At 50.5% G+C, this 24,992-nt stretch overlaps 1 protein-coding gene across 1 annotated transcript in view; it reads left to right on the top strand.

Moving 5' to 3' along the window:
• Nucleotides 1-1,105: 1,105 nt before the first annotated feature.
• LOC115316895 (sodium/iodide cotransporter) overlaps nucleotides 1,106-24,992 on the top strand; it is a 58,318-nt gene continuing 34,431 nt past the window's right edge. Inside the window, exons 1-4 of the mRNA XM_042291452.1 lie at nucleotides 1,106-1,131; nucleotides 1,298-1,622; nucleotides 12,017-12,082; nucleotides 12,173-12,224. Of these exons, the coding sequence (XP_042147386.1) occupies nucleotides 1,106-1,131; nucleotides 1,298-1,622; nucleotides 12,017-12,082; nucleotides 12,173-12,224 (469 nt within the window). The remainder of the gene's footprint in view (nucleotides 1,132-1,297; nucleotides 1,623-12,016; nucleotides 12,083-12,172; nucleotides 12,225-24,992) is intronic.

Here is a 24,992-nt window from a genome sequence, read left to right as displayed (position 1 = left end):
GGCTAGCATGCCCAGATTTCACGCGGCCGTGTCGGGTTCGAACCCCAGCGGCAAACCTTTGTTTTATTATTTCGTTAGTCTCTTTAAGGATACAGAGGCAACTCACAGGTTCGCTTTATTTTCCACTTGCGTATAGAGTTAATGTAGTATTTCCTGGGTGGTACACCATGTAGCTCCCCTTTCCATCAAAGAAGCCTACCCGTGGCTGCAGAGGGGCAGTCTCGTCCCAGCGCTCGATCCGGCTTTTACGCCGCCGTCGACGCCTACGGCGCTATCGCTTCTCCCTTTTTTTTTTTTTTTTTTTTTGTTCCGGCACACGCTCGCCTCATTAAACGTGTAGTTTCTGTCTGCTCATTCGTTGCCTTATGAATTGCCATTCGTGACAATACTCCATCTATATGTGTAATTATGCAGTTAATTTTTACAGCGAAGCTGTTATGTGCTAGGATCTGGCAAGAAATTCGTCCATGGATGTTAACAAAAAAACTCTCGTTTAGATGGCCCTCCTTTGTTTCGATTGGTCGTGCCAAGTATAAATAAAAATTGGGGGCAATGCGCGTAAGTCTGCCTTCCTTGGCATTATTAGATAGTGAAGTAATGATTCCTTGTTATCGTCTACGGTCACCGACTTATCTCAGCTAGGAGTGCGCTGTGATGAGGCTGAGGGCAGGACGCGCCGACCTAACCTTCTTTTCTTACGCTTCAGCGTTGCTGATAAAGAGACTTGGGTTGAATGGGAAAAGGCTGTCCTCGAGGTGTGCCTCGAAAAATTGGATTTAGAGCTTACCTATAAGTGACCATAAGACATGATCACTTTAGTCACTAAGAATTAAATAAAGACAATTAAACAACAACGTCATGTACGTGTCTTCATTGCGATCATATGTAAATCGTATAGATGTCGTATAGTTGTCGTTAAATTGTAAAGTTTTAAAGAGAACAGCTTCGCTCATCCTCCATCTTCACGTGAAGTGGATGGGCTCTACAATTTTTCATTTCTTCTTGACATATTTTTGCAACATGTTTCTTATTTTCTCTGCTGCACTTGCAGGATCGATTTAGTGGTGGAGGTCACACATGTGGCAAAATAACACCGGCGTCTAAAATGGAGCAGTGCAAAATTGATGCCAGGTGGCTGGTTTTAAACGTTAGCTTCCCGCTGAAACATGTACGTAAAGACCATCTTTTCTTTTTTTTTTGCCTTGGAAAACCTCTGTCAATATCACGCACACACAGAAACCATATTTGAGTAAAAATAAACTCCCATAAAATCTCACATTTCACTTTCTGAATTGAGCATGCTGCCCGAATATATCATATTTGGTCTTCTCGTGATATCTAACCTGGGCCTAGGCCTTTACTTTGCTTTCTCAAAACGCCGCGGGAAGACCTCGTTGGATGAAATATTCCTAGCCAACAGGCAAATTAGGACGGCGCCTCTAGCACTGTCCGTGCTCGCGTCCACCATGTCGGCATCGGGGATTGTCGGCTCGACGGCTCACTACTATGCCTATGGATTCCACTTCATTTGGTCCGTCGGGGCGAAGCTGCTCGTGCTCCCGATTGCGATGTACGTCGTAGTGCCGCTACTGTATGGCCTCAAGATGACGTCCATCTTCGAGGTGAGCAATCAAGGCGTGTTTATCGCCGAGCCGTTCACAATTTACCTTGTCATCTGTGTTTTTGTTGTTGTTTTTTTCTCAAATTTCGTACAGTTAGTTAAGATTTCAAAATGTGTCTATGGAAGCGTAATTTAGAAATCACGGATCTAGCTGGTCTTTCTTGAAGTACCTTGCTAAGTGCTATATAGACCGACACGCGGAGCGGCATGTTTACCAACACGGCCGGAAGGCCGCGCATGCGCGGTAGCTATGTGGGCAAGAGCAGCCCGGCTCTCCGTGTTTTCGCCATTGCGTTCTATGGCGTGCGCTCGTTGTTGACGTTGTAGGGACATTTGTATCTTTATTTGTGCGTCGTATTCTCTCAGAACGTATGTCATATGCTATGCCCGACTATTTGAGCTCGTTGTCCGAGCCTGAACGGCAGCGGCATCAAAACAAACTGCGCGTGGACGGCGTTGCCTATGAGGATCCGTACGCCGTAAACAAGGCCTGCTGGACTTTCGACGTAAAGTTGCTGCCACGGAAGTCGACGGCTCACGTCGTCGTTTATTTAGTTTTTTTCGCCAAGCCAGTTCACGGCCGACACGGTGCAGGCGTACAAGTCTCTCGAGGTCTACGATTAGTTCGAGTGGGTTTCCGCACTGCCGGCGGGATCAGCAGACTGTGGGTCTGCGGAAGTGTGTGTATTCATTATTTGATTAAATACACACAGCGTCTTTAAGTCAAGGTATGATATTTTTCCTGCCCTCATGACTACAAGGCATGACAAGCAGTAACGCTTTGTTCGTTCTGCAGTCTTGGCGGCAACAGGTTACAAGTAACGGCGTTGTTGGTAACGCGTTACTTTTTTCAGTAACGTAGTAACCCACCCGTTACGTTTTCGACACAGTGACGGGTAACGTATTAACGTTACTATTTCAAGTAACGTAGTTACGTTACTCGTTACTACTTCCCAAGTCTTAAAGAAATTACACTTCAATTTTTTGCGTGTTTTAGGCGTCAAGCCATGTTTTACTTTGCGTTTTTTCTCGTAAGTATTTAGGAGAAACCGTAAAAAGAAATAAAGTAATTATGTTCAGTTTCTGTATGAACATAATGTTCCTTGATATATGACCTGTATCGTCAAAACCGTAAAATGTGTTAAATCATAATTTAAAAAAGTAACGCAGAAGCAACGTGCGTTACTTTTTTATCGGTAGCGGTAACGCGTTCCTTTTATTTTGAGGTAACGTAGCTCAGTAACGCGTACCTTTGATTTGCAAGTAACGAGTAACGTATTTCGGTACTTTTTTTTCGGTAACGCCTACAACACTGCCGTTCTGTCGCCGATCCTCTTCTGCTGGGTAGCACGTGCGTAGCGAGCCTCCGACGAGCGCTTGGCCGGTGCTTTGTGCGCGAACTCCATGGGAACAAAATTCGGGTGGTCTCGATCAGACAACGGTTGCCCTGCACATAAGCAAGCCTCGGGACGGAGACTGAAATGGAAGCCGCACTTGCCTTCAAGAAAGTGTTTGCCGCACAAACGGTCGTTCGCGCGAGGCGACCATTCTTTTCGATCCACGGATATTATCCGCCTTCTATGCCTTCCAGAGTCTGCCGGGAACTTGTGGAAACTCACTCCGCTGCTTTGCTTGTACATTTCGGTGCAATGAACGGCAACACAGCTTCGCGGCATGCAGAAATGCTATGTCGCCCATGCGAAACGTGCGCGCTTTTGCCCACACCCCCCGGCTCCGGCGCGATCGCAGCGCCGCCGCAGCTCCGTGACGTCAAGCCCGCGTGTCGGTGTATAAAATTTCAACAAGAATTATTTAAGATTCGAAATGTGTCATCGGAAGGGCGTGATTTACAAATCACGACGTTAGTATAAAGCTCACGACAGCAATTCTTTTAGATTGTACAATATATAAATTAGTATTTCGATAGGTCTAGCGCCGAGCCCTCCAAGCATGGCGTATTTAAGACTACCTACAACGACCCTCAATATTTGGAAAAATAATATAATAGAATTTCAGCAGAACTAAAACGGATCAAAACGATGTGCTAGTTTTTTTTTCTAAAATGTACAATGTTCTGTTATACGAAGTACTTTTACGATTTATAGAATGGTGTTTTTCACGATGACACAAAAACATTGTAAGACCTTGTTATCCCATTAAAAAATGTCTCTTTATGCTTGTTATTGTTGGCAGGGGGTAATCAAAATGAAGGTACGAATTTAGAATTTAATATCAGTATGGGGCAGGTTTAACAGCACTCAGAGGCTTCTCACAAATAAAATATTTTAGCCTCCTGTTTTACTCTAATTTTGTTCTGTTTGATTTTTAGTTTGGATTTGTTCTTAGAAAGCCATTTATTCACAGCGTTTGGGCTCTAATGTCAATTTTTCAATCATACTGCGTCTGCTATTTTCTGGAAAAATGTAAGTAAATCTTATAGCAACGTATATATATATATATATAACGGGCATGGTGGCGGGAGGCCGAAGGCGTGGGTATAAAACTGAGAAGAAAAAAACCCTTAGTGAAAAACAGCAACAACGGACGATTTAATCTTCGACGTTTCGGCCGGAGTCCGGCCTTCGTCAGGAAGCTGACGAAGGCCGGACTCCGGCCGAAACGTCGAAGATTAAATCGTCCGTTGTTGCTGTTTTTCACTAAGGGATTTTTCTTCTCAGTTTTATATATATATATATATATATATATATATATATATATATATATATATATATATATATATATATATATATATACAACTCTGAAACTGTTAACTAAGCAGAAGACAAGGAAGAAGATGGAACTTTCTTTTTTTAACCTTATCGTTCTTTCCTTCTGAATTCCTTCTTTTGTTTCGTCTTTAGGTCTTTGTTTGTTGCGCTGTTTTTGTTCACCTTGTTGTGGGAACAACGTGTTTCCCGCATCCCCATTTAGGCTTAGCTCAGGCAGGCCGTGGGGCGTTGCCATGTCGGTGCGCGTCTCGGATGCGAGGCGAGGCCGTATTCCCTCACGGACGGATCTTCCTCGCCCTTCTCGGGTGATTTGCCCAATGGGCACCTTTCGGCATCTTAGTACTCGGACGCGTCCGCTCCTCCGAGGAGCCAACACATATCTGACTAGGCCGGGCGCGTCCATTCCCGCAGGCTATATAACTCGGCCCAAATCCAAAGGGGAGACTCTCGCTGGTGGAGGCTTTGCTCGACGGTGCCTTCCCTTCTTTTACTGATACTCTCCCTTCCGGGATACTGTAAATAGCGGCAGCGCGGACTTCGACTGGGGATACTGTCCAAAAAGACATCGCCGTTACCTTGGGCATTGTTGAACCTCGGGCGTCGTCAAATAAACACGTCTTTATCTGGACCCAAGGAACCTTCTGTGTTTCTACGTGGTACCCCCAAAAGGGAAACCCACATCGGGCGCCCGAACATGTGGCCTGTCCGGCGACCGCAAACAAAGCTGCACTTTCGCAATGACCGCGAACTTGGCAAATGGCCAAGAACTTCACGGTCAGAGGGAGAGGTGAATGCCCAAAACCCTACGCCACTCAACGGCTTTGTGGCCACGTCAGCCACGCGCGGACATAATGAGCAAGTGTTCTATCAGCCGAGCTTCGCCAACGAGGTTGACTCACAGTGCCCAGAATGCAACCGAGGCACTCCACCTCGGAGCGCGCCAGCCTCCATCGCTGAGCCAAGCCACCCGTGACTTTCGAAGTCAACACGTATCCGAGGGGACAAGAGACAATGACGCAACAGCAGACAAATGCAGCCTCTTACAGCGTGGATCTCTTAACCTCAGACTGGCCGTCAGCTTCTCCGCACAGAGATAACACTGACGCCGTCCACGAGTTGCAGCACAGCACAGCTGATACAGGGGTAGCAACCACTCTGCGGGCCCACACAGAGAAAACAGCCCGCCTGTTGCACATGCGGAGAGTGATTCTCACCGCAGAGAAAACAAGCTCGGCGCATACCGACCCCTGCTACGAAACGCAGCTCGGGCGATCGAAAGTCAGACGGGCGCACTGCAAACAGCAGTTATGACCCCGCCGTCGAACAACCACCGGTCAGAATCCCTATCCCCACATACCTAGGGTACGGAGACCGAGTGAGTGCGACAGACATCCTTGAGTACCTGAAGAAGCACCGACAGGCTACGGGAATGTCGGACAACGAGATACTGGAACGGATATTGCCGAGCTCGTTGCTGGACCAAGCGGCTCGGTGGCTCTGTCCTACCGGAAACCAGCTGTTGTCGATCGAGAAGTTCCGCAAGGCATTTCGCCAGACAATTCTGCCTGCGTGCTACGAACGCAGGATGAGGCGAGAGATCAAACAACGAACCCAACACACAGACGAGTCACTGTTGGAGTTCGTGAGGGCGATGCAAGAGCTCTTTGAGCTGCAGCTGCAGAACCCTCAGCGCTCAACGCAGAGAGGGTAGAGCGAGTCCTTCGACAATCGCACCCGACATTTGCGGCCCATCTCCGAGGCAGTCGTTTTCGCGACTTGAACGAACTGGCCTCTCAGGCTCGGCAGACTGAGGAGACATTCTTGCCGCTCCTGCGTATCGTCCCCCACCGCCAGCGTCAGTGGCGCTCGAGCCGCGCTGCGCGTGGAACGGGGACGCGGCATCCCGGAGCAGGAGACACGAAGTCGCCCACTACGCAGACGAGTGAAGTCGAACCACATACGACATCTAAGATCGGGCGCTCGAACCGTACACCTAAGAACGACAGGCAGCAGAGATTCCGCCGTAGTTCAACAGGCAAGGTTGGAACAGATAGTTACCGAAGCTACAAAAGAAAACGCGGCAAAAAGCGTCCATACAGACAGGACGAAAGGCGCGGCGCGCATCCAAAAGCGCGATAGGACTTGAGAGGGGCATCGTAACAACGTTGCTTTCACTGTAACAGCACTAACCATCTGGTTCGACAATGCAAAGAATAGCAGAACACCGGTTCCGAGCAGTCGGGAAACGAGCGAAACCGCCAAAAACCTACCCGGTGGCTCGAAACGGCACAGAACAAGACACTCTTTTGCCGTCAGCCTATAATAGTAGCCTTTCCGACCGGCACTCTAGCGCCATACATAGCCCTGACGATTTTCGGTCGGACGTTTAGGGCACTGCTGGACTCTGGAGCCAGCGCCTCGCTTTTCGGCGACAAAGTGTTGACCTGCCTCCGGCACAACTCGGTGCGTCTGTTAGAGGGCGACACGGCCTTCCGACTCGCGTGCCGTACCCCCAATTCAAGCGGTACTGTGCGGTTGGTTGCGAGATGCGAGAATCGATTAAGATCGCAACGCTTGGTTCATTTCCCCCGTCGTTTCGTTCCGATCATCGTGGGCAGAGATTTCCTCACCAAAAGAGGGATCGTGATCGACGTGAGTAGCGGTCGCCTTCGAGAGGACACTTTTGCCCCTCCGAAACCCTTCTGCGAATCCCCAACGCCACAAAAAGCACTGGTTAATGGGGCAGGCAGCAGCCGCCAAGACGAGGCAAAAGAATCACAAAAACCGGGTATCAACTACTCGACACGTACCCCGACGCGGTTGCAAACAAGCGCCATAGCGTCTGAGGTAACCCACCCTCATCTGACTGAGTCATGCAGCGCGTCAGGGCAAGAAAATGTCCGTTTGTCGACATTGTTGCGACGCTATCACGCAATGTTCACGGAGCGTCCCGAGTGCACAACCGAGGTGCGACACGAAACCAATACGGGCGATGCTCTTCCATGGAGGCAAAACGCACGACCCGTCACTCTGGCTAAACGAAATGCCATCGACGTCGCGTTGGACGAATGATCGACACCGGAGTTGTCCGGCGCTCAAACAAACACGCGGGATTTCCCGTTTTGTTGTTCCCAAAAAAGGACGGCACCTCACGTCTCTGCGTAGACAATTGTCGTCTTAATGGCGTAACGCGGAAAGACACGTATCCGCTACCGAGCATTGACTCGATCCTTTCCAACCTCGGCAGCGCCAACACCTCCTAGACAACAAAGCCCGCGCATTACGTCACATGACGTCACGTCCGGGGGTCCGGTACGGGCACTCGCATCCAATCAGCGCCCGTGCAGGACCCCCGGACGTGACGTCATGTGACGTAACGCGCAGGCTTTAAAGCTGTCTAGGAGGTGTTGGCAGCGCACGGTATATCACTACCCTGGACGCAAGCCGAGGCTACCTTAAAGTTGAAATGAAGGCGGGTGACGAGGCGAAAACAGCAATTGTGTGTCACCTTGGGCTTTTCGAATTCACGAGAATGTCATTTGGCCTGTGCAGAGCGCCAATGACGTTCCAGCGCTTGATTGACCGAGTACTGTGAGAAGCCAAATAGAAACATGCAGTGAGGCCTACCTCGACGACAGCGTCGTCTACTCCATCACCTTCCAAAATCATCTACGAGATCTGAAGGATGTGTGCGAAAGGTAAAAGGCCGAGAGGATCACTTTGAATCCAGAAAAGGCCAAAATAGCCGAAAGCCGCGTCAACTTGCTTGGGTTCACGCTCTACTGCGGGCGCATTGCGCCGAATTCCGAGAAGCTGAACACTATCCGGGAGTTTCCTGCGCCGACGGACGTAAACTCGCTCCGTCGCTCTATGATAATGGTGAATTTTACCGCCAATTCATCCCAAACTGCGCATCACTCCAAGCGCCACTAACCTGGCTATTGAGGAAGTCCGGGAGAGAGTTCGGGACCCGAATAGGAGGCGGCATTCCGATGGACTGCTAAAGCACTCGCGGACACAGCTCAACTAAAGCTTCCCGACTTGAACAAGCCTTTCGTGATCCAAACAGACGCGAGCAAACTGGGCCTGGGAGCAGTCCTGCTCCAAGACCACAAGGGGGTGGTTCTTGGTCCACTAGCTATTGCTAGCCGCTCGCGGACACCAGCCGATGTAAACTACAGCACATGTGAACAAGAGTGCTCGGCCGTTGTAATTCCCTGAAGCGCTTCGACATTTATGAAGACGGGAACGCGTTCACGATCGAAACAGATCACCAGAGCCTAATATGACTGTTCAGACTCCGCAAACCTGCAGGAGGGTTAGCGAGACGAGCCTTGCTACTGCAGAAATACGACTAAGTCGTGGGGTACAGAAAAGACAGCACAAACATGGTGGCCGACGCAGTGTCGCGAACCCCCTAGACTGCAAAAGTCTTTCCACGAGTGCCGAGGCCGAGCAAACGGCAAACCCCGGGCCATGCAAAGCCGAAAATCTGTCCAAAGTGGAGGAAGCACCACTGACCTAATCGGACGAAAACGTGAACCACGTAGACGCAGTGAGCGCGGTGGGGATTGAGTTCAGCAAAGAAGAGCTACTGAAAGCTCGGAAGAATGATCCGTTTTGTCGAAAGGTGATCGACGGACCCTCGAGTGAGTCGGACTCCGTCGAGTTGGGCGGTGCGTCCGCCGTGTGTACGAGTGCTCGTATTGCAGTAAACGTCGAGTGTCGGGATGTATCTGGTACTGATACTGACAAGCTGGGTCGACTTCTGCTGACCGCCGACGGGCTCCTGCTGAAGTACATCCCATCTGAGAAGGATAGAGATCATGTTTTCGAGGTGGTAGTGCCAAAACGTCTGAGATGCGCCCTAGAGGGTTACTATCACGACTTGCACTTCGCCAGACATGCGAGCGGCTGTAGGACTTACAAAAAGTTATGCCACATTGCAACCTGGTCGGGCATGAAAAGGGACGGATTCCGCCACGCCCGCACCTGACACACTTGTCAAAGCTTTAAACCAGGTGGCGCGAACCTCCGGACCCAATGCAGCCCACCCACAGCCAAGAACCATGGTCTTTGGCGGCTTACGACGTGGTCGGCCCTTTACCAAGGCGCCCCATAGGACACCAGTATCTGTTCGATGTCACTGACCACTTGAACAAATAGTAGAACCTTTCCCACTTTGAAGCTCATGGAGGTCTTGACGCGATTTTGAATCGCTGAGCTTCTTCTTACAGATAGAGCAAGCTACTTCGTCGGGAAAATATTAGTGGACGCTTGCAAAGTGTTGGGCATCAAGCACAAAGCAACTGCACCCTACCACCCACAGGCATACATCACGGAGCGATGTAACAGAAATATCAAGCCCATGCTGGCAGCATGTGTCGAAAAGCACCACGATTAGGATGGATATACATTCCTGAGATTAGGTTCTCTCTCCATTTCACTGTCAATCGTTCGACAGGATTCATCCCCGCCTTCCTCACATTCGGAACACAATTGCCGAATCCAATGAACCACGTCCTCAAGGCAAACGGCGGGGTGAGCGACACACAGTCGAAACAGATTAAACATGCGCTCCCGCTACAAACCCGGAGGAAGAAACCTTTCTCGGAGGGCAGTCACAATCTCGCGGAAGCGCGAGCTAAACAAAAGGCTCGCTCTCTCCGAGATCTCCGCTAGAAAATAGGCGATCTTGTTGTCAGACGAAACCATGTTCTAAGCTATGCCAGCGGAGACTTTTCTGCTTCACTGGTACCAAAGTGGTTGGTCCCGTTCCGAGTCCACAAAGCTTTTTCACCACTCTTGTACGAGCTGAATGAGAAGGACTGGAGAAAAGTCGGCGGGCCTGTGCATGTCTGTGATCTCAAACTCTACAATGAAAGGGAATAAGAGGGGGACGAACAAACGCAGCCCCTGCGGTAATATGCACGCAAAACGCGAGACAACGCCGGCGATAAACTATAGGCATCGCTCAGCAGTCTGTGAACTCGGAAAAGCTAATATACGCACTTTTCGTAGAGGCAGCCCCAGTAAGTGGCGAAATGCCGCATTAAGGGAAGTGGTGCCTTTGGTGCCTTCGGTGCCTTCGCGAGCGCGTCAGACACCATTGCTTGCTGGCAAGTAGCGAGCTAAATAGAAGGCCACCTCAGCGTTCGCTCCCGGCTCAACCCGTAGGGGAATTCCTCATACTACAACATCCGAGGGAAAGGGTAGGCATAACGACCATTGGTCAGTTATTGCTACCTTCACTCACGTGTGTAACCAGTCACCGCAGGAGCACGGAGCGCGGTGCGAGCCGTCATTCACTCAGCAGTACGGCCCCCGGGAGCACCGACGAAGAGGATCTACAGCTAGAACTTTGCTTCGCGCCGTTGGGGAGCCGCTATCTCCGGGCTCCGGCAGTTCAACGGCGTTCATGGACCACGGCTGCGAGTGACTTGTCAAGCAGCCCGCGACCCCGGCCGGCCGCGGACCGAGTGAGTGATCCGTCGTCTTCGTGCGCCGTCGGGATCGACATCATGTCAGGGGACTTCCCGCTCTTCATCCATGGGACCCGCGCGACAGTCGGACAGCTCGCCGACGAGGGACCAGCTGTTTCCGTCCTCCCCATGACAAGTCCCAAAGGCCCCCACGAACGACTTCCACCAAGAACAATACGCCATGATGAGCGAGCTGCTGCGAGGTCTGGAACGCCAACGAAGACGTCGAAATATTTGTTGCCCCATGCATATGGGTCTGGAACCGCAGTGTTCTTTTTCGTTTTGGTTTTCGAGAGACTGTAGGTTAATTTTTTTGTTTTTATTAAACCTACCTCAGCCTTGAGGAGGCGCGAGTATGGGAACCACATGCTCCCCGTATCCCTATCTAAGCCTTACTCAGGCACCCCGTAAGGCGTCACCATGTCGCGGCGCGTCCCGGATGCGAAGCGAGGCCGTATTCCCTCGCGGACGGCTTTCCCTCGCCCTTTTCGGTGCTTTGCCAAAGGCACACCCGTTGGGGTTTTCGTACTTGGACGCATCCGTCCCTCCGGGGAACCAACCTACACCCGACCACTCCGGGCGCGTTCATTCCCGCAGGCTATATAAGACGGCCCACATTTAACGGGGAGGGGGAGGGCGAGTGGGCTAACGCGTCTCACCTCGGAGCGTGGAGCAAAAGCTTCCCCTGGGAACCTCCTGGGTTCGATCCCCGCCGCCCCCGCCCGTTTCGATCTGGATGAGTTTCGTACCGGCACGTGTTTGTGTGATCACTACTGCGTGATGCACGTTAAAAAAACCCAGGTTAGCGGCTGTACTGCACCGGCTAAATTTCTCATCTACAGCTAAGAGACCGATTACCCGTTGTGGCGCATCTCCATCAAGTCTGTATAAACATAAAGAGCAAACCAATTTTTTTTTTTTTTTTAACGGGGGGACTCTTGCTGGGGAGGATTTACTTGACTGAGCCTTCGTTTCTTTTACTGATCCTCCCTCTTCCGTGATACTCTCCTTGGCGGAAGCGCGAAGTTCGACTGATGACACTGTCAAAAGAGACAGCGTCGTTACCTATCATTAATGGTTTCTGCAGAACTATATATTAATCAGGGACTGCGCATTGCACACAAAGCAGCAAAAACGTGAGCGTTCTGTCATTTATTCATAATTAAAACTCTTCTTCCAAATAGTATCTGCGAATGCGGTACGGAAACAAGACTGGTCTCGGTGTCTGTTGTCTGTATATGTTCCTAAGCGTAAGTCAATTTTTTTTTCTTCCATTGCGTTCGGATGCGTGTGAATATTAGGAAACTCATCAATCAACTTTATTGTATATTGCTTTCTAGCAATCTTTAGGTGCTGCGGCCTTGTACTCAGCATCTGTGGCAGTATCCACAGGTGGGATATTTTCATTCATTGCCCTTCGATATGCAGTAATAGTGGGTCCCCTATTGACTTATGTGGAACATTGTATTAATAACTTGCATCTTGGATTGATGCTTTGGAACTTTGTCATGAAACGTTTGAAACAAAAAAGTGAAAGCCGCTTACAACTCCCTGTAACGCCGAATTAAAGCGCAGCTCTTTTATTTATTTATTTATTTTTTTAAGTACCCTCAAGGCCCTGGGGCATTACAGACGGGAGTGGTACAAGACAAATTTGGAACACAAACAATATACAAACACTAAAAGCCAAGCACGAAAAATGTAAAAAGAAAATGTGCAAGCAAATTAAGAAATGTATAAAACAAGGCAAACAAACGAAGAGAAATATTAAAATAGGTAAGTAGTCAACGCACTTTTAAAAAAGTCAAAGGATGGTATGTTTACTAATTGCGCGGGAAGGCGATTCCACTCTGAAGATGTCCTTGGAATAAAAGAGTTATAATAGGCTGAGGTAATGCAATGAGGAATTCCGACTTTAAATTGATTATCTACGCGCGGCGAGATGAAAACAGGATTTAACATTAGTTTGTTTTTTTAGCGAAGTATTGGAATGAAAAATTTTATAAAAAAGACACAAACGAGATATTTTTCGGCGTAATCAAAGAGCAGGAAGTGATAAATTAGTTTTCATAGTTGAGACACTAGATGTGCGATGATAGTAAATATAAAACGGGCACCGCGATTCTGTAGGGCTTCAAGATCAGTCACGAGAGTTGAGAGACCAGGATCCCAGATTGCTGCTGCATAGTCTAGTTTGGAACGGACAAGGGTTTTATACATTAGTAGTTTTAGGGACACTGGGGCTAACCTAAAGTTTCTCTTTAGGTAACCAAGCATGGAGTTAGCGTTGGCGATAATATGGTCAGTATGAGTTTTCCATGACATGTTAAAAGTAATGTGCACCCCAAGGTACTTATAGCATGGAACAGTTTCGAGAGGAATTTCAACGATTGAGTAAGTAGAAGATATTGCCGCGCGCGCAGCTGGACAAGTAGGCAGCGCGCGCGTGGCCTAACGGTTATCGCGCTTGCCTCCCACGCAGAAGGCCAGGGTTCGATTCCTGGCCGCGACTACACATTTTTGTTGACAGTGTAATTTGATGTTCTAGTGAATTCGAGAACCGTCTTGCTGATTCGAGGTTAGAATGTTCTACGCACCGAACCTTCTACGCCGAACGATCCAGAAACCCACGAGGGTACATAAGGAATTCCGCCAGGCGAGCGAATTCAGTTTTTCGCCCCTCCGTTCGACTGTGCTGCTCCGCCGACTTCGACGCCCGCGACGCTCTGTCATTATCGTTGTACCCCTTTTATTTTTTTGGCACAAGTTCGCCACATTAAACGTTTATTTCTTCCTGTTTATTTCCTATTTTTTTTTGGTCACCACCCGTGACATTTTGGAGGAGGTGCTGGGTAGCGCATGCCCGTGCAGCGTTCCCCTCCCAGGGCCCGCAGTGCAAGCCCCATTCCGAGCCCGGTGAGAAGACCACCCGACGCGGAACCTGAAACTCGGACCAGTCGCCGCGCCCAAGGTCTACACCCGGAATACGGACTTCTGCCACCCAGGACCAAGCAGCCAACGAAGCCGACGATGGACGGCCAGCAGTCACAGACCCCGGCCGCTCCTGCCTTCATCTACCTACCAGTCGCACCCCGGACTCCGACGCCATTCCACGGGGACGCCCACGAAGACGTCGAGGACTGGCTTCAACAATACGAGCGGGTGGCCCAGCACAACCGATGGACGGAGGACCAGCGCCTGCAGAACCTTTACTTCGCGCTCGAAGGAACGGCCAGGCACTGGTTCGAGAATCGGGAGACACCATTGATCTCGTGGACCGCCTGCAAGAATGAGTTGAGGCGAACTTTCACTAACCAGTATCGACGGGAGAGGGCCGAGGACCTTCTTCGAATGAGAACCCAGGGCGCAAACGAGACCATCACCAGTTTCGTCGAGGATGTCCTGCGCCTGGTCACTCGCGCCGACCCTGAAGCCACCGACGAAAAGAAGTTGCGGATCCTGATGCGAGGCGTACGAGATGACATCTTCGGAGGCCTCGTCCGCAACCCGCCGACCACCGTCGAGACGTTTGTAACAGAGGCGACCAACATTGAACGGGCCCTGCAAGCACGAGCCGCTCACTTTCATCGAGCCCCTGCCGTCGCTGCACCCACGCCGTCAAGCTGCGCCCTCAGCCCCAATATTCCAGGGATCCGAGAAATAGCCCGGGACATCGTCCGTGAAGAACTGAAGAAGCTGATACCTGCCACCGAACGTCCAGCTTCACTCTCGATCGCCAAGATTGTTCGAGAAGAGGTCCAGCAAGCGCTCCAGCCAGACGTTCTCGCCGACGCCGCACCGGAACCACCAGCTGTGACCTATGCTGCCGTTGTTCATCGTCCGCAGCCTCCTATTGCTCGGCAGTACCCATCTGCACCCCAACGAGAAGTCTCTTCGCCGCAGTACGCGCCGCGCCAAGAGCAGCGTGGACTTCGAAAGACCGACGTGTGGCGCACGGATGACGGACGCCCGGTGTGCTTCCACTGCGGGGAGGCTGACCACGTTTACCGGAGGTGCCCCTACCGCCAGCTCGGCCTGCGAGGATTCGCTCCAAACGACCGTCGACCTCGTTTTGGGCGCTGATGACGGAGGGCGACGGAGGTATTCCTCGATGTCCCTTGGTCGTTCTCCAAAGGACATCGAGGAATACCTCCGTCGCCCTCCGTCACCAGCGCCCACCGCACCACGAGGTTCCCGTTCTCCATCCCCCCGACGTTCCGCGTCGCCTTTCCGTCGGTCGCGCCGTCACAGCCTGTCCCCCCTATCTCGTCGGGAAAACTAAGTGCGGCAACGCCTGGAGGTGCCGTTGCCGAAGACGACCCGAGTAAAGAGCCTCCAAGAACGCCGGAGCGCTCCCACTCTCCCGACGCCACGCATCGCTACGACGCCCTGCAACGGTGTCCAACAACCTAAACGTCGTCATCGACGGCCACGACGCATCGGCACTCGTGGACACCGGAGCAGACTACTCAGTCTTGAGTGGGAGGCTCTCCCGCCGCCTTCGAAAAGTCATGACGCCGTGGGAAGGACCCCAAATACGAACCGCCGGAGGACATCTCATCACACCAGTCGGGAGATGCACTGCTCGCGTCGAGATCCACGGTGAAACGTGCCCTGTCAAGTTCGTCGTTCTGCAAGACTGTTCGAGGGACGTTATCCACGGAATGGACTTCCTCTGCGAGTATGGCGCCGTCATCGACCTCGGAACAAACCGGCTGACGCTACGAAAACCTGCTCCACCAGCGGAGGAACCCCAAGCGACGTCACCCATGGTCCGAGTCCTCGCAAACCACGTAAACCTACCACCGCGGTGGAGTGTTTTGGTACTTGTCGGGATCGATGAAGCTTCCTGTGGCGAAGTTCTTCTCGAGGGAAGCCTCTAATCTCTCCTGGGAAGAGGCATAGGCGTCGCAAGGGGAGTAGCTGAACTTCAGGATGGGCGGACTGTGGCCCTCGTGACGAACTTCCGAAACGAAACGCAACACCTCACGAAAGGTGCAGCCGTGGGCCACGTCGAGAAACTCCGAAACCCCGCCGAAATCACCGCGATTACTGACGAATCCTCGCCGCCCCAGCAAGACCGTACGTCGCCAGCGCAGCTCGACGTTGACCCTAAGCTTCCGGACCCTAAACGGCGTCAGCTGGTTAACCTCCTCGCCGAACACCGCGACTGCTTTGCGACGTCGTCGAAGGTGCGCCAGACCGCGGTTGCCAAGCACCGCATCGTTACCGAGGACGACGCGCGCCCTGTGCATCGATCGCCGTACAGAGTCTCCGCTAAGGAAAGGGAGGTGATCCATCAGCAAGTTCAAGAGATGCTGAATGACGACATAATCCAACCTTCAAGCAGTCCATGGGCCTCTCCAGTCGTGCTGGTTAAGAAGAAGGACGGAACTCTTCGGTTCTGCGTGGACTACCGGCAGCTCAACACGGTTACGAAGAAAGACGTCTACCCACTCCCCCGCATCGACGACACTCTAGACCTGCTGCGCCACTCTCGATACTTTTCATCGATGGACCTGAAGAGCGGCTACTGGCAAATCGAGGTCGACGAACGGGACCGAGAGAAGACAGCCTTCGTCACGCCGGATGGACTGTACGAGTTCAAGGTGATGCCCTTCGGACTATGCACGGCGCCAGCAACTTTCCAGCGTGTCATTGACACCGTACTGGCAGGGCTGAAGTGGCAGAGTTGTCTCGTCTACCTTGACGACGTCGTAGTATTTTCAGCTGACTTCGACGAGCACTTGAGACGACTCCGAGCTGTTCTTCAAGCCATTGGCACCGCCGGACTCACACTCAAGCCGTCCAAGTGCCGGTTCGCCTATGACGAACTGAAGTTCCTTGGCCACGTGGTTAGTAACGAAGGCGTCCGCCCAGACCCCGAGAAGACTCGCGCCGTCCTGGCATTTCCAGCGCCGACAGATAAGAAGGCCGTGCGAAGATTCCTTGGACTTTGTGCCTATTACCGACGCTTCGTTCGGGATTTCGCAAGGATTTCCGCACCACTTACGAATCTTACGAAGGACGCCGAGAAGTTCGAATGGGCCGAGGAGCAACAGCAGGCATTCGGCGAACTGAAACGACGATTCCAGACTCCTCCTGTGCTTGGACATTTTGACCAGGATACGGAAACAGAAATTCACACGGACGCAAGTAACGCGGGACTGGGCGCAGTACTAGTCCAAGTGCAAGAAGGCATCGAGCGAGTCATCGCCTACGCAAGTCGGACATTGTCCAAGGCGGAGAAAAATTACTCCACAACTGAGAAAGAATGCCTTGTGGTTGTCTGGGCAATAACGAAGTTTCGTCCGTACTTGTACGGGAGCCCGTTCCGCGTAGTTACGGACCACCACTCGCTCTGCTGGCTTGCGAAGCTGAACGACCCGTCAGGACGCCTCGCTCGATGGAGTTTTCGACTACAAGAGTTCAACATGACAGTGGTCTATAAGTCAGGCCGCAAGCACAGCGACGCCGACTGCCTGTCCAGAGCCCCCGTCGAAACCCCTTCCGGCTGCAGCGACGACAATGACGACGAGTGCTTCCTAGGAGCAGTGAACACCGACGATATGGCACGACGTCAACGGGACGATCCTGAGCTGCGCGCATTAATCGAGCACCTGGAAGGGGGCAGGAGTACCGTGCCACGTGTCTTCTCACGAGTACTGCCTACCTTCGCCATCCGGCAAGGTGTACTCTACAAAGAGAACTTCGGCAACAACAACACACCGTGGTTGCTGGTAATCCCGAGTGACCTTCGAGAGGAGATCTTCCAAGCCTGCCACGACGACCCGACATCCGGACACTTTGGTTACAGCCGGACACTGGCCCGTATTCGTGAAAAGAATTACTGGCCGAAGCTCCCCAAGACCGTCCACCTATACACACGATCATGCCACGAGTGCCAGCGACGCAAGAAACCGCCGACGAGGCCGGCCGGACTTCTGCAGCCCATTTCTCCTCCAACTACACCCTTCCAGCAGATCGGAATGGATCTACTTGGTCCTTTTCCGCCTTCGACGTCGGGGAACCGCTGGATCATCGTCGCCACAGATTATCTCACGCGGTACGCCGAAACGAAAGCTCTTCCTTCAGGGACTGCTGTGGAAGTAGCCAAGTCTTTCACCGAGTCCATCGTCCTCCGGCACGGCGCTCCCGAAGTTCTGATTACAGATCGCGGATCTTCGTTCATGGCCCAGCTGACGCAAGAGATCCTTCGTCTCAGTGGCACCGGCCATCGTCGAACCACTGCATACCACCCGCAGACCAACGGGCTGACCGAGCGACTCAACAAGACAATCGCCGATATGATCTCTATGTACGTCGATGTAGAGCACAAGACGTGGGACGAGGTGTTGCCCTACGTCACGTTCGCCTACAATACGGCGGTTCAGGAGACCACTGGATTCACCCCTTTCCAGCTGGTACATGGTCGGAAGGTAACGACCATGGTGGACGCAATGATGCCCCATGAGCCATCTGACAATGAGAGCGACGACGCCCAGGCGGTTGCTCAACGCGCCGAAGGAGTCCGCCAGCTCGCCCGACTCATGATTCAAGACCAGCAACGCGTCGACGCGGACCGCTACAACCTTCGTCGCAGGGACGTTCACTTCCAGCCCGGAGACAGGGTGTGGGTCTGGACGCCCATCCGTCGCCGCGGCCTCAGTGAGAAACTGCTGAAACGGTACTTTGGACCATACAAGGTACTTCGTCGCCTCGGCGAGCTGAACTACGAGGTGATGCCCGACGGAACAAGAACATCATCACGCCGCCCACCACGACCTGAAGTCGTCCACGTTGTGCGCCTGAAGCCGTACTACGCTCGATAGGACTGTGGATCTTATGTGTTTCAAGTGACTCTTTAGTTTGCCGTTCTTTTTATGTGCTTTGTTTTGTTTTGGGTTGCATCGGGACGATGCACTTTTTAAAGGGGGGTGTACTGCCGCGCGCGCAGCTGCAGAAGTAGGCAGCGCGCGCGTGGCCTAACGGTTATCGCGCTTGCCTCCCACGCAGAAGGCCAGGGTTCGATTCCTGGCCGCGACTACACATTTTTGTTGACAGTGTAATTTGATGTTCTAGTGAATTCGAGAACCGTCCTGCTGATTCGAGGTTAGAATGTTCTACACACCGAACCTTCTACGCCGAACGATCCAGAAACCCACGAGGGTACATAAGGGATTCCGCCTGGCGAGCGAATTCAGTTTTTCGCCCCTCCGTTCGACTGTGCTGCTCCGCCGACTTCGACGCCCGCGACGCTCTGTCATTATCGTTGTACCCCTTTTATTCTTTTGGCACAAGTTCGCCACATTAAACGCTTATTTCTTCCTGTTTATTTGCTATTTTTTTGGTCACCACCCGTGACAATATAGTAATTCGACGGGAGATAGTCATCGCTTTACATTTGTTAGTATTAAGGGACATTTGCCACAAATCACACCAATCAGCCACAGCTTGTAAGTCATTTTGAAGAAGTTCGATGTCAGTAGTATTAGTGACTTCTCGATAAATTACACAATCATCAGCAAAAAGGCTAATCGATGATGATACACACAGTGGTAAGTCATTTACGTAAATTAAAAACAACAGGGGCCCCAAAACCGAAACTTGCGGTACACCAGAAGTGACAGGTTTGATAGAAGAATTTACATTGTTAGCATGTACGAACTGAGAACGATTAGCTAAAAAACATGTAATCCAAGACAGCACGTTAGGATCGACATTGAGTTGACTGAGTTTAAAAAGTAAACGTTTATGAGGAACTTTGTCGAAAGCTTTGCAGAAATCTAAAAAAACACAGTCAATCTGGGATCCACGGTCAAGTATGGAAAGTACATCATTAGTGAAGGTCAGTAGTTGGGTCTCACATGAAAGGGATTTACGAAAACCATGTTGGGATGGAGAAAAGAAGGAATTAGAGTCCAAGTAGTTAACCAAATGAGTGAAAATTATGTGCTCTAAAATTTTACAAGGGGTGCTGATTAAGGAAATGGGGCGATAGTTAAGAGGACTCTGTTTATCGCCCTGTTCATGGAGTGGAATCACCTTCCCTATTTTCCACTCTTCAGGCAATACACCAGATGCAAGAGATTGCTCAAAAATCTTAAAAAGGTAAATTGCGACATAATTTTTAGTATTCTTAAGGAGTGTGGAGGTGACATTGTCTACTCCAAAAGACGAAGATGTTTTTAAGTTATCAATCAAATTTAAAATTCTGTCATAGTCAATCACAAGAGGATCCATGGGCAAAAAGTTATAATTAGGGTACACAGGGTGGGAGCAATCATCATCTACACAAAACGCTTTTAAAAAATGTAATTTAAAATGGAGGCACACTGGTCATTAAGGCACACTGGTCATTTGGAATAACAACACCATTATTAGTGAGCGATATATCGTTCGTTTTGTTTCTATTCATAATACGCCAAAACTGTTTAGGACTGGTCAGTAACATGGAGGGTAAGGTCACACTAAAAAAATGTTAGTTTAGCGTCCTTGATAGCTAGTTTATACGCATCCTCAGCTGCATGATAGATTTCCCAACGTGCGTCACTACAAGAAAGCTTTGGAGAACGAAACAAACATTTATTTTTGTTGTTAAGGCGCTTAAGTGTTACATTAAACCATGGGGACAAAGAATTTGTTTTAATGGACCTATATGGAATGAATAAGTTAATTAGAGATACTAATTTATTTTTAAATATTGACCAATTGCTTTCAACTGAGCGTTCAGAAAAATTAGGAAGGAATTCGTCAAGGTAGCCAGCTAATTCGTTATTTATAGCCCCAAAATTCGCTTTACTATAGTCGAAGAAATGTTTTGTTGACTTACTAGCATCAGACACCGGTGTAAGTAACGAGAAATGTAAAATTGAGTGATCGCTGATACCCGGTAAGTAGGATATCGAAGAGGCAAGGTTAGGGTCAGAGGATAAAATGAGATCTAGTACAGTGGCCGAAGACACAGTGACTCGAGTAGCTTCAGCAACAAGTTGTGTTAACGAAACATCGAAGCAAAGATTGAGGAATTCAGAGTAAATTGCAGAATTACAAGTGGTAGTTGGGAATGCTCCTGATCAGTCGATTAGGGGCAAATTGAAATCGCCATGTAAAAATAAAGGTGTAAAAGGAAACCTAGATGTACTTGTGCATAACGCATCATGCAAGGCAGAACAAAATTTGTGGACGCATTAGGCGGACGATAACAGGCACACAAAATAACATTTCTATGGGCAGAGATTAAACGCACGCACACCAGTTCAATCTGGGTGTTAACGCTTACTTGGTAACATTCAAGATTTATATCTACTGCGATTAGGACCCCACCCCCCCGCCTATCAGTTCGGTCACAACGATAAAACCTACAACTCTGAACACAATAAAAAATTTCGTTATCGCGAATAACACTCGAAAGCCAAGTTTCTGTAAGAATAACAACGTCACCCGACGCCGCGTCAATGACGGAGGACAAGTCATCGCGGTTGCGGACAATACTTCTTATGTTTGTAAACAAAACTGAAATATTTTTTGAAAAAGATTGGGAACGAAATGGTTTCTTTATCGCGACATTTTTTTAACTTCAAGGTGGCAGAATTGTTGACGCAGTGTTCGATTCGTTTGGGCTGCCCTCACAAATTTGGTTAGTCTCGCAATTGAAAATAAATAGTTTATTCCCCAAATGTAATCTGTCAACGCGAAGTTTGTAGAGGCCTCCCTGGGCTCGGGCGAACTGTAGAAGCATTTTTCTGGCGAATTGAACATTCTTTGGGTAATCTTCGCTAACCGACACGTTGGTGTCTTTTAGCTTGGAGCATGATCTCAGTACAGTTTCTTTGTGTTTAAAAAAAGAAAATTTTACGATAATAGGTCGGTTTTTATTGGGATGAAACCTGCCGGTTCGATGGGCCCTTTCAATCGTATCAGGGGTAATCTGTATGCCTAGTTTATCACTGCATACGTCGAGAACTAGTTTTTCAGATTCCTCCCACGATTTCCTAGCAGTGTCTTGAAGCCCGAAAAAAAGTAAGTTCGATCGTCGGGAACGACTCTCGGCATCATCGGAGCGCCGTTTCAAAAGCGCTATCTCGGAAAGAAGGCATTCAACCTTCGTTTCGATTTCAGTCGCCGCGTTTGCTTCGGATTTACAGATTGCAAGATCAGTTTCAATAGTCGTCACACGCGTTGTTAAAGCAGATAATGAGTCACTTGTGCGTTTTTGCTCGTCAGTAATTTCTTTTAGTTGTACCACGACACCTGCCTGACCTTCATGTAATTGGGTAACAAAGGTTTCAATCCTAGCTAGAGGCTCAGCCTGTGCTACGGTCATGGGACCAGGGTTACGTTCAACGTCTCCGCTTAGAAGCAATATCAGGTCTAAAAAACGCTTTATGCACATCCGTGGGCACGGCAGGACAATAAGACAAGGATTGCTGCACCTAATTGAACAGGGCAGGTCATTTCTACTCACCTGCACAATGAACAGAAGTGGGATGTTAGGCGTCATGTTGGTAGCCTGGATGCCGTGCCCACTGATTGACGACAGGCGCTCCGCTGCATTTGTAGAAATCGCGATTGATGTCGATGCTGCCGAAGCTGCCGTCCGTGGCCTTATCAGCAGGGGGGGGATTCGGAAAGTTCCACCGTCACAATTGTTTTCACAAAACGTGAAGCCGGAGAAGATCAGCGGGGTTACTTGCATCGCCTCGACTGATGCGCTGGTAGTTTCCGTGGGGGTAGAAGTGATGCCACCGTCGTACGTCAGGAGCAGGAGCTGCACAATGAACAGAAGTGGGATGTTAGGCGTCATGTTGGTAGCCTGGATGCCGTGCCCACTGATTGACGACAGGCGCTCCGCTGCATTTGTAGAAATCGCGATTGATGTCGATGCTGCCGAAGCTGCCGTCCGTGGCCTTATCAGCAGGGGGGGATTCGGAAAGTTCCACCGTCACAATTGTTTTCACAAAACGTGAAGCCGGAGAAGATCAGCGGGGTTACTTGCATCGCCTCGACTGATGCGCTGGTAGTTTCCGTGGGGGTAGAAGTGATGCCAGCGTCGTACGTCAGGAGCAGGAGCTGCACAATGAACAGAAGTGGGATGTTAGGCGTCATGTTGGTAGCCTGGATGCCGTGCCCACTGATTGACGACAGGCGCTCCGCTGCCTTTGTAGAAATCGCGATTGATGTCGATGCTGCCGAAGCTGCCGTCCGTGGCCTTATCAGCAGGGGAGGCATTCGGAAAGTTCCACCGTCACAATTGTTTTCACAAAACGTGAAGCCGGAGAAGATCAGCGGGGTTACTTGCATCGCCTCGACTGGTGCGCTGGTAGTTTCCGTGGGGGTGGAAGTGATGCCACCGTCGTACGTCAGGAGCAGGATCTGCACAATGAACAGAAGTGGGATGTTAGGCGTCATGTTGGTAGCCTGGATGCCGTGCCCACACGGCATCCAGGCCTTCCCTCCTCCTCCTCTTGAGGAGGAGGAGGGAAGGGCACTGGGGGGGAGGTTAAACTAACCAGGGGGGGTCACGTGGCCTTGGGGGGTCACGTGACCTTGGGGGTTCCGTGACTCCCCAATGCCGATGACGTCATTAGTGACGTCACTGATGACTTCACCAGTGATGATGACGATGACGATGCGAATGTCGGTGACGTCATCAGTGACGTCGCTGATGACGTCAGCAGTGATGGTGACGATGACGATGCGGATGCCGGTGACGACATCAGTGACGTCACTGATGACGCCATCAGTGATGATGGCGATGACGATGCGGATGTCGGTAACGTCATCAGTGATGATGACGATGACGATGCGGATGCCGGTGACGTCATCAGTGATGATGACGATGACGATGTGGATGCCGGTGACGTCATCAGTGATGATGACGATGACGATGTGGATGCCGGTGACGTCATCAGTGATGATGACGTCATCTGTGATGATGACGATGACTATGTGGGTGCCGGTGACGTCATCAGTGACAATGACGTAATCGGGCGGTCACGCGACATCGGCGGGGGTCACGTGACCTCGGGGGGTCACGTGACCCCGGTGGGGGGCTCGCGCGGTGCATTATAGGACATTTCCCATGATGCACCGCGCGCTTACGCCGACGGCGACGGCGACGCCGACGCCGCTCAAGCCGGAAACGGGCCCCTAAGAGCTGCGCTCTAAAAAATGCAGTTACGATTGCCCCTTTTTTTGTGAACCACGTGCTTTTGTTTTTATATTTCTTCAGAAAAAGTTTGGAAAGAAAGGGGTCGCCTCTTACACACTCAGAAGTCCAAAATTGCATATATCAATACTACATTCCACAGCAATACATCCGCGAGACTGATATTGTCTTGTCTCCGTCTACTTGTTCTATGCTGCTGCCCTTGTACGCGCTAGTTTCTACATATACGAGTGAAAAACATTTTAGTTATGCTTATATTTTCCTATTCGCGACTCCAGCAAAACGGACGGCACCAAGCGAGAAAACCGTGAACCAGCCGGAGCAGGTCGCTCTGCGTCTCTCCGCGTCTCTGGAGGTTTTCGCGGACACGTGTTATCGGCGTGGTGGCGAGCAATGTGATTTGACGAAGGTCCGAATATTTCTTAAGGTTGCCTGAGTGTTCATTAGTGTAGGGAAGCCTCAGTAGATTGTTTCCTTTCATCATGTGCTTGAAAGCCCCATTACTCCACAACACACGGTCGCGTGCTTTGGATTGCTTGGATGGGATCGAATCACGGAAAAACGTTTTGATTTTTTGTCTATCTCAAATCACATTGAAAGTGACGACTACTTGGTAACTGATAAGTGGTTTTTTTCTAAGGATGTTAAACAGTGGACTCAGGACGAGAGATGAAGTGTTTCACTGGAGGGAACACCAATGTTGAAGTCAAGTCAATGGGAAGTTCCGATAGCTGCATTTCTTGAGTTTCGTTGTGTTCAATTAACTTCAAGATTAAGCCACCCAAGCCAGTCGGTGTGTTGGCTATTCATCATGGCTGCTTTACGCCGAAAAATCCTCTGGACCACACGGAAGGAGTTGGGCTGATTTTGCAATTAATTTATGCCGGAAAACCTGCTCGCATACGATTATAGAGGGAAATTGTCTGCTTTCAAAAAAAAAGGGGGGGGGGGGGGGGGACGCGTCTGTCAAAGTTAGAGGCTGTCTCGAC

Source organism: Ixodes scapularis, unplaced genomic scaffold (assembly GCF_016920785.2).
Source record: "Ixodes scapularis isolate PalLabHiFi unplaced genomic scaffold, ASM1692078v2 PGA_scaffold0__279_contigs__length_252992795, whole genome shotgun sequence".
Taxonomy (NCBI): Eukaryota; Metazoa; Arthropoda; class Arachnida; order Ixodida; family Ixodidae; genus Ixodes; species Ixodes scapularis.
The sequence above is the reverse complement of the archived record's forward strand: the minus strand, read 5'-3'. Positions and strand labels throughout refer to the sequence as shown.